This window comes from Epargyreus clarus, unplaced genomic scaffold (genome assembly GCF_041222505.1).
Source record: "Epargyreus clarus isolate Ecla_fem2 unplaced genomic scaffold, WU_Ecla_fem_2.2 ptg000032l, whole genome shotgun sequence".
Taxonomy (NCBI): Eukaryota; Metazoa; Arthropoda; class Insecta; order Lepidoptera; family Hesperiidae; genus Epargyreus; species Epargyreus clarus.
The window spans coordinates 299,739-310,191 of record NW_027332237.1 but is presented as its reverse complement, the minus strand read 5'-3'; the positions used below and the strand labels follow the sequence as shown (position 1 = coordinate 310,191).

At 37.4% G+C, this 10,453-nt stretch overlaps 1 protein-coding gene across 1 annotated transcript in view; it reads right to left on the bottom strand.

Moving 5' to 3' along the window:
• Positions 1-296: 296 nt before the first annotated feature.
• LOC140755132 (homeobox protein orthopedia) overlaps positions 297-10,453 on the bottom strand; it is a 43,517-nt gene continuing 33,360 nt past the window's right edge. Inside the window, exons 5-8 of the mRNA XM_073090338.1 lie at positions 2,169-2,334; positions 1,391-1,543; positions 903-1,022; positions 297-459 (exon numbers count right to left, since the gene is read on the bottom strand). Coding sequence (XP_072946439.1) covers positions 320-459; positions 903-1,022; positions 1,391-1,543; positions 2,169-2,334 — 579 coding nt within the window. The 3' untranslated portion in view covers positions 297-319. The remainder of the gene's footprint in view (positions 460-902; positions 1,023-1,390; positions 1,544-2,168; positions 2,335-10,453) is intronic.

Genomic DNA, 10,453 nt, shown 5'->3' with positions numbered 1-10,453 from the left:
GGAATTTCCTGACGAAGTCACATCGCCTGAAACTGCAACTTCATAACTGAAGCTTTGAATTTTCCTGAAAAGTTATTTAATTTTTGACAAGTTAAGGAATTTCCTGACGAAGTCACATCGCCTGACACTGCAAATCCATACCTGACGCATTGTAATTCCCTGACAAGTTATGAAATTTTTGACAAGTTACGAAATTCCCTGACGAAATCGCATCGCCTCAACAACTGTTTTTGACAAGTTATGATATTCCCTGATGAAATCACACCTGACAATCCTCAATACCTGGCGCTGTTTACATGGTCAGGTGGTTGTAGCTCTGTCAGTAGACGGGGCTGTGCGCGTCGTAGTTGAGCTGCAGGTAGGGCGGGATGGCGGCGGACAGCTCCGACGCCCGGCGCCGCAGCGCCGCGATGCTGTGGCCGCGCCACATCTCCTCTTCTACGTGCTCACCGCCGTTACCTGTGGATGATAGAAGTATGATACAATGAGGATACAAATTACCTGATAAGCTAATACGAATAGGAGGTGAATATGAAGATTTTTTTGTTATATGTGTAGCAAACGAGTATACTGACCACATGTAGATTAGTGGCTTAAATAGTCATTTGTAATCAACCTCAGATAACATCGGAGTCCTAATTGAGGTTGTCTACAACGTGTGTCACTATCCTTGACGACTAAGTTGAAACGCCCCGTATAAGTGTCTCTGCCTTAGACCCCCATTCTACGCCAAATACATTAGAGCTTAACGTAGCTGTTATAAACCATTGAAAGTTGTGTATATCTTGGTAGTATATCATTAAAATGTGCATTTATTAGTATATTTTTACTTGAGTGTGTGTGTGTGTATTTCGCTTGTTTTATTTTTTTTATTGTACAATGTACATTGTCTGTGTTCTTACCGCTGGTCGTTGGCGAGGCGTTGTTTCCACAATGTGCCATGTGCGGCGGTGTGGGCGAGCCCTCCAGCGGCGCGCCTTGCTGCTGGCTGATGTTGTTACAGTACGACATCATTGTGTCACCTGCGGAAAATATTAAACTGAGTTACCGAATGCTTTCATTCACATTTTCCTCTAAATGCATACTCGTAATTATTTTTATTTTTATCGACTTCAAACAAAGGAGATTCTTTATTTGAGCATTACCGTATTAGCATTAGCTTTTTACCGACATTATGTATGTAGGCTTGTATGTTCACGATTTTCTCAAAAATACTGATACGATCTGTAAGGGAGTTTTTGTTATATATCTCTATTATTTAAGCACACAGTAGAGCTTAACACTGCTGTTATTAGACAGAAATACGAGTGGTGGTGGTGCCGTCGGAGTCGAACCACAGAAGGTCCTGCTAAATTTATCATAGCAAGGATGCATATGAAATGATACTTACCAAGAGAGTTTAGCGGGTAGTGCGTCTGATACGGTTGTCCAGAGGCGACAGAGCTGATGGGCAGCGAAGGGTTCAGGTCGGCAGCCAGCTGAGGTAATCCGCCCGCGCCAAAACCACCCATGGAGACCCCGCCTTGGGAGAGCTGACCTAATCCTGAGCGAAAGGCAAGGAATGTTTGAAATATGGAAAAGTCATACGGAGTTTTATTATGAAGTAGAATTCGTAGATTATATGTGTAGTACACGAGTAGAAGATTACGATAAAATATTCGAAGAAATACAAACATTTTGTTATATTTGTATTTATGGCTTTAAAATATCGGGTTACTCAGAATCATTTTTGGGCGTCATAGTAAATTTTTTAGGCAAGAGCATTTAATTATAACTTAATTTGGGTAAATAAAATATACTTATCTATGATAATTTACATTCCGCACACTCTCACTTTTTCATATTTTTGTGCACTATTTCACGCCATAAGGTAGATAAGGTAGGTAAAAGTTTTTGTTACGTAACATTTTGAACGCTATCCTGACACATCTGAGGTAGGTTTAATATAACTTCCTCCTGAGGCATTCCTGGAGCGCAATGCCATGGGGTTCCCAAAAAAGATGCAACAGCTTTCCTACAAAGCCGGCAATGAATTTCATCCTCTGATGTTGTAAATGTCCATATGTGATGGTGACTACTTTATATCAAGTAGTCCGTCTGCCTCATTATTTAGGTATAACTATAAAAAATCATGGTAGAGCCATGACTGTAGCTACGTCGTGACTCACCAGCGGGCATAGACCAGGGCCGGTCAGCGAAGACTCCAGGGCCGCAGACGTCACCAGCGCCGAAGGGCGGCAGGCCGTGCGAGGGCAGCAGCGCTCCTGGCGACCTGAACACGTTGGTACTCTTCTTGCGTTTCTTCCACTTCGCGCGACGGTTCTGGAACCATACCTGTGGAAACATTCTGCTGTTAAATTCTTATACGGATTTAGGTGTCTTATTATTGTTGACAGTGTAGTTTTGGCTTTCATCTCTGACGGTTAGAAAGAAGCAAGGATAAGCTACTGGTTTGAATTCGAACTCTAACGCTATACGACTGAATTTAAATTTTCAGACACTTTCAATGTTTTGAAGGACATACGTATTAGATATTCATAATAATTGCTAATTGCTTCAATAATAAAGAGAATATCGTGAGAAAATTAAATCCAAGTTGTGTGAAGTCTAACCCTTCTAAACTTATGGCTGTGTACAGCAGAGGAACATATTGATGATTATTCTATTATGCCTTATACCCTTGGTTTTTCCATTCTGTTGATGGATTAAATATTTACATTTTTTCTTTAACAAACCATATAACATTTCTGTATTGTTAAATAACTTTTATTTAGAAAATTCTTATACCCTTTCTCTGCACAACGTTTCACGTAAACTATGATAAATGATAGCGACTTATATGGATTCTAATGGAACGGGTACATATTTCAATCACCTTTAGGGTCGGATAACTGATGATAGGCGATTTGCGGATGATCTTCGAGATTTAGGGAAATTATCGCACGGGTTTCCGAAGGGTCACAAATGTATTGATGAATTTCTAGTTACTTTTTTATGAAGTAGCAGAAGAGCATATAGTCTACCTGATGGTAAGTAGTCATTGTGGTTTTTATTGATAGTCTTTACTGCTCATGGATATTAGTAATCAACATATACTTAGAATTAAAGATCGCAAGAAAAATGGTAACTACTTTAGACTAAAAATATATACGTATTTATTATCTTTAGTATATTATTTGTATTCATTTTGTATTTTTTGTATGTATTAAAACCAATTTTCGTGCAACAAAGGGCACGTTAACCGATCCGACTACTTAGACAGCTCTCTTTAATCCTTGTCCAAGGCCTTTAGGGCGATGTCAAACCAACATAGGTTGACCATAAACCCGTACGCCCTCGAACTACCCGCATCGGAGTAGTGTGCTGGAATACACTCCAGTACCCTTACCATGAGTTTTCAAAACATCCCATAATTTTACGTTACGTTTAATCACTCCATTATTCTGTTCCGTTTCAGTAGACTGAGTAAACGTAACAATAAGTAAGTGCTCAAGTATTTTTGTCTGCCTCACATGTTCGCAAAGAAGAGAGACAAAACATAAAGCGCCATTTTGTCAATTTAGATATTTAACGTTACGTTACTGACACTATCGTTCTGATACAATCCGTTAGGAGCGCTGATTGGAATTTATATGGGCAAATACGTAAACAAATACCAAAACAGTCATATTTGTCAAAACGTAAAAACTCATGGTAAGGGTACAGATTTATTCCATTTGTGGGTTTCCTTGCCCAACTGTGGGATATAAAAAAAGGTTGCAGCTAACGATGTATTTACTATGAATGAGTAGAACAAATGAGTCAGTCTTATTAATAGAATGCGTCAGTAAACCAGTGAATCAGTCAGTGAGTCAGTTTCTGTTATACAAGCCAGTTAAAAACATTTTAGGTCAATTTTGAGTGAGAGTTTCTGAACCTGAAGATTGCTTAAAGGAAAGCGAAACATTTAGTGTCAATTATAGTTTATGTATTAAGAGTTCTTTAGGAATTACTTGTAATTATGGAACTACTACGAAATATTTGAACCTTTATGTAAATTTTTATAATGTTTTTCTTGTATTACATCGTGAGAAACCCATTAGTGTCTCATCGTCGACTAAGTTAGAATGCCTCGAATAAGTACTTAACTATGTCTCCCTTCAAACCGTAAGACAGGAAAACTTAATACTGCTGTCATTAGGCAGAAATCGGTGTGACGGTGCCGCTGCCGGAGTCGACAAGAGTTCTACCAGTTGAGGGATACATGCTTGTCCGAGGCGTTCCAGCTTAGTACTCAGGGGTAGCGGCGCATCTGTGGCCGACATCAAGTAGGAATATATCCTATCTGGGGTCGATTACAGTTCATGGGCGGCAATAGCCACTTACCATCAGGTGGGTTGCTCGTCTGCTACTCCGATAAAAAAAAAATACACAACATTCACTCTAAATAAAACTAGAAACAAAAGCTCGGAAGCGGTGCCATCAAAGATGTATGAGCGAGCGAGAGGTGCAGAGCGGGACGGCGCTACTCATTTGGCAACTGTCAAGTACAAACTCCATTATTTATGGCGGACCGGCGATGCCCCTGATTTGTTTACAAGATATTCCTTCTCTGTTTTGTGTTTTCTACTATGTATTTTGATTCGTACACTTGAAACAGAGCTGCTATTGTTAATCTAGATACGTACATTTTGTACGTTTACGTAGAGGTTAAAAAATTAATAATTATTATCTATTCTCAGTTTACATTTTACTCTGTAATAACCTACTATACTATCACTTGATAAAAAAAAAACAAATGAAATAAATCAAACTGTACCCTTAGTATGAGATTTTACGTTTTTACAAAAATTACTGTTTTTGTATTTGTTTACGTATTTCCCACACATTTCCAATCAGTTAAGATACAGTCTGCTAGGGGCGCTGATTGAAAATGTATGGGCAAATACGTAAACAAATACAAAGCCAGTCATTAATGTAAACACGTAAAAATTCCTGGTAAGGATACTGATTTGTTTACAAGATATTCCTTCTCTGTTTTGTGTTTATACTATGTATTTTGATTCGTACACTTGATAGAGCTGCTATTGTTAAATTAGATATCTACATGTAGTTTACGTAGAGTAGAGTGTTTTAGCATTATTACAAAATTAATAATTATTTATTATCAGTTTACATTATATGTATACAAAATATACAATCGCGTGATAAAACAACTAAAATAAACCATATCGATGGTAGAGATGATACCGAAAACATATACGTAATATAATAGATACACCGTGCTTTTTGTTTAGTGGTTCGTAGGTGCTACCGCCAAATGTATTTCCCTGTAAATCAGCTGTTTTAAGCGTTGCTGTTTTTAAGTTGAAGGTTGTGATAAGGGAGAGACGTTTACGAGGCTTTCTAACTTAGTCTTCCGATGTAGTAATGTATCTTTGACCCGTGCTGTCCATTGGCAGTAGTGGGCACTTTGTTGATTTAACGTCAAAGCCTTAAAAGCACATGTAAGTTAGAAAGCATCTCCCTTACTCCCTCCAAACTAGAGCACATCAGAACTTGACACTGTTGTTATAAAATAGAAATAGGTTTGGAGCCTTCGGACTCGTACTATAAATGTTTATATCACCTTTATTATTCGTAACTTACAAATAATTATCAATAATGTTTTTAATTAATTACTATAGAGCAAGTCCATTTGGTATATACGACACAAAACTACTTAAATAAACGTTATTTGTATATGCTATGTGTGTGGACGTCGGACTACAAATATTATGAACAATCGTGTGGTATAAATGCAAATAAGGCTCGAAGCAGAACTTATTTGTCGTAAAGTTTACGTCGCCCTATGAAACTTATGCATATTGTATGTATTGCAAAAATAATGCTGGAAATAGTGATGTAACTTGATAACGTGTCTATTATGTACTGTACGTTATAATGAAACTAATATTTTTGAAGGCATAAACTTTCTGTAAAGTTAGTGGTTCGACTCTGAACGAACCACTGCCACACCTTTTTTTTTTGACGAGGGGGAAACCTTCAAAAGGTACCCGAGCCGTGGTAGTGACGACGGGTTATGTGGAACTTTTACCGCACTAAAACCCCCGGGTGACCGTACTCAGCACTGCGTAGAGGACTCCGGGATCTCCAAAGGAACGCAACCGGAGTCCTCTTTGCGCGTCGCCCCGCCGGGCTCCGCCCAGATGATTAGGAAGCTCGTCACTCCTTGTGGAGCTCACGACGGTATGAGGTCACACATACCATCGTTCTTCCCGAGGTTGCTAGCCGGGCGGTTAGAGCTCCCACCCTTGCCGCCCTCAACCCCGAAAGCTCCCTTTTAGTCGCCTCTTACGACAGGCTGAGGATACCTTAGCCCTTTTCTGGTCCCGGAACTACAGGGACAGCCACTGCCACACCTATTTATATCTTTTTTTATAATATGAGTGGCTACTGCCGCCCATTGACATCTGTGATCAACCTCAGATAGGTTTAGATATTTCTTTCTGAAGTCGGCAACAGAAGCGCCGATACGCCTCAGGACTAAGCTGGAACGCCTCGGAAAAATATATCCAAAATCTTCCATCTTATAACAACAGTCTTGAACACTGCTTTGTCTTGTTAATGCGTGTCCATCATTATGTATTATTATGAAACAACAAAAATACAATGTATTTTTAAAGGTGGTAGTCCGTTTCTAGGTTTAACTCAGAAGGCACCATTGTCACACGTATTTCGATTTTATAATATCACTGCAGTGCACTGATTTTAAAATATGTTATGGGACTTATGCATGGCTTTCCAACTCAGTTTTCAAGAGTAATTTTCAGAAACATCTTTAAAAGGGTAAAAACTTTCAAATCAAGACATAGTAACACATTATACGTAACGTAGATAAGTAAAGTTCTGTTAGAAATGTTTAGAACCATTAACAATGTTTCAACGCTATCTTCAAATTAAATTAAGTAAGACACAGTAAGTATCTAAGGTTTTTTTTATAATATAGGAGTAGCAGACGAGCATGCAGTCCAACTGATGGTAAGTGGCTACTGCCGCCCATGGACATCTGTAATCAACTCCAGATAGGATTAGATATTCCTACCTGAGGTCGGCCACAGATGCGCCGCTACCCCTGAGGACTAAGCTGGAACGCCTCGGAAAAGTATGCCTCCCTTACCACACCCTTCAAAACGGAACACAGCAGCGCCTAACACTGCTGCTATTAGGCAGAAATAGGTGTTGCGGTGGTGCCGCTGGAGTCGAACCACTAAGGATTTTACCACCTTCGAAGGTTATAATGCGTTGTAAAGCTTTCTTTACAAATCACAGTAACTAAGGTTACAATGCTTTCTTTAACGCCACAAACCATGAATTATGACGTGTAGTAACTTTTTACATTTATCATCCGTAAAGATTTACAACTCCATCAAAATATCTCCAAAATGATTATTCTTTTTAGTTATATAGCACTTAAGAAAACAGATATTATTTAGGATTATATAAAGTATTCAAAGTTCGAAACATTCACCGATTTTTGGCTGGGCCGTAGTGATTTCTGAATTCCGCCGGGAATCGGATCCCGGCTTATCCCGGAATCAATAACTCTAAGCGGAATGACGGACGATTTACGCGTAATCCACAATCATTTGTCACATCCGCGTATCTTAGCTCTATCTAAGTTATGTACCTTAGTATTCTAACTTCTATACTTGTATGTGAATAAGTTGAGTTCACCGAATAATCCATTGAATTTTAGTACTTAGATATAACATTTGCATGACATAAATATTTTCAAAATGCCTCTAATGTAACAGAAAAAAATCTCTGTACAGAGGTGCAGCCGCTTTTAAAATAATAAATTAAATAATTCCTTTAAAAACTGATTATTGAATTATATTACACCGAAGTTTTTTTTTATTAAACTGATTAATAACAAAAATCTTTATGAGCACACACGGTTAATTCGCTTTAATTAAAGTTATTTTATCTATACATTATCCACATTTTCAGACACAATATATGATTAAACAGAAAATTATTAAAGTTGTTTTTATTTATACATTTTCCACATTTTTCGATTCTCAATATACGAATAGACACAAAATTCCCAGTCACCAAACGTTAGTGACGCCCCACGGGCGAAATCCCGGATTATCTGCGCAGAATCAATAACTCTTCGCGGGATGACGGCCGATTTGCACATAATCCCGCACCATTTGTCACCGAGCCGGTGATATTTGACCAGTTTTACAAAGTTGTTTGTTCATAGGTATATTGTTTTAAAACGTGTTTCATGTAAAAAAAAAACTATTTACCTATACCTATAAATAATCGGGTGCTTGATTTTATTCATTTTCTATTAATATAGGAGTATCAGACGAGAGTCCACCTGATGGAAAGTGGCTACTGCCGCCCATTGCCGTCGGCGACATGATTACTTTTGAAAAGAATAACAGGTGATCGAAACTGTGTAATTTTTTAATATTATTAATTATGGGCACATCATACTTACATACATAGTACTCATAGATTAGTAAAGATTACTCACTCCTAACAAGAAAATGTAACCTTTGACAATTGAAATTGACACTGTCATCTATTTTCGTGTTTGAAAAGTTTTTAGATCATTTACGAATGAAACAATATTTTTCTAATATTATATTCTTTTATTATATTCCGCACTTTTTCTTTGATTTCGTGTTTTTGCACCACTTAACTTCGCATGTCGGCATTGTTCCGCGTAAATTCCACCATGACAGCCATTAAATGGCTGACAGAATTGTCAGCCGTTTAAGCCATTTAATTCCTTCCTTCCTTCCTTCAATTACAAGGCGGTGAGATATCTATACTTATCTATGAAGATACTACACAATTTAAATAAGTAGTTATTAATAAAAATGTATTTCTTTAGACAGTTGGAAATTCCTGTTAATTATTGTGATTTACTATTGTACTCGTATCTTTGCGCCCTTTCTTAAATACTGAATATTAAATGGTTCTCCATGACAACTGATTTTATAACTTAATTCCATTACTAAGTAATCTTTATTTTAACAACAAAATCCCTTTCTATATAAGAAAGGGACTTTGTTGTTAAAACAAGATACTAATGGCGGGATTGGAGGTATTTCCGTTCCGCCCTAGTATATAAGAAGATCGTATATAAGAAGGATAAGGAATAACTTCAGAAAACCCATTTAACTTTTTAAGTTACTTGTTCCCGAAGTCGAATTGTAACTTAAAAGCCTCTTCGCAATTTAAGACACTTCTACTTTTACAGTATTTTAAAATACGTAGCTAGGGATTATTATAAACCAAAAATAATGGTTATAGATTGAGTGTAAATAATCGAATCTAATTATTTTTTTTATTGAAAGTAGATCCTTTACAGAATCTTGTAAAACGTCACAAGGTGTTTCGTTATGGAGAATAAGCGGCGGAAGAAACTTCATAACACACATCTATTCAAATATTAGGTTTTATTTACAATTACAAACCTATGGTACGTAATGGAAAAGGTGGTAGAACCCTTTGTGGTTCGACTCTGGCGGCACCACCGCCACACCTTTTTCTACCTAATAACAGCAGTGTTAGGAGCTGCTGTGTTCCGGTTTGAAGGGTGTGGTAAGGGAGACATACTTTTCCGAGGCGCTCCAGCTTAGTCCTCAGGGGTAGCGCCGCATCTGTGGCCGACCTCATCTGGCATTGATTACAGATGTCCATGGGCGGCAGTAGCCACTTACCATCAGATGGACTGCAAGCTCGCCTGCTACTCCTCTATTATAAAAACAATGGAACATTGAAGCTGGAGCAACTTCAGACTACGCAGTAGTTTTTTTAAACTATATTTTTTTTTAATCAATCTGTTTGATGCCATCTTTGCCAAGACCCTTTCGGTTTGAAGAGAGTCGTGGCCAGCAATGAAATAAAAATGTAGGAAAATATGTTTATATATAATATATAGTGTTTGTTGTGATACTTGTGATGGTTTCGTCATAAATCGTGATATCGTGACGAAGGTATATCGTCACATTGGAATTACAAAAATAAATACAATACAACAACAACAAAAATAAATACTTTTAGACGTGTTCTAAAAGTATTTATTTTTTATATTATAGCTGGTCTGAGGGTGGTCAAGGCTTCCTAAGGATCATAAGATATCTTAGAGCATAAATAAGTATCGTCAAAGGCCTAGGATCATGTGCCCGTTACTAATTATCGATCTATACAATTTTTGCACAGATCGATAATTAATGGCGTAATTTGACAATGTCTCCCTACTATTGTCAAATTATCAAATTTATTAAATTGACAAATTTAGACATTTGTTAGGGAAAGTGTATAGCTTGATTATTATTAATAATAGGCGATTATTATTAATAATATTAAAAATCCGCGCGTTGATATTGTGAATTATTGGTAAGTAAAACAATGAATAAACTCTGTCATAAATAACTCAGTTTAGTAT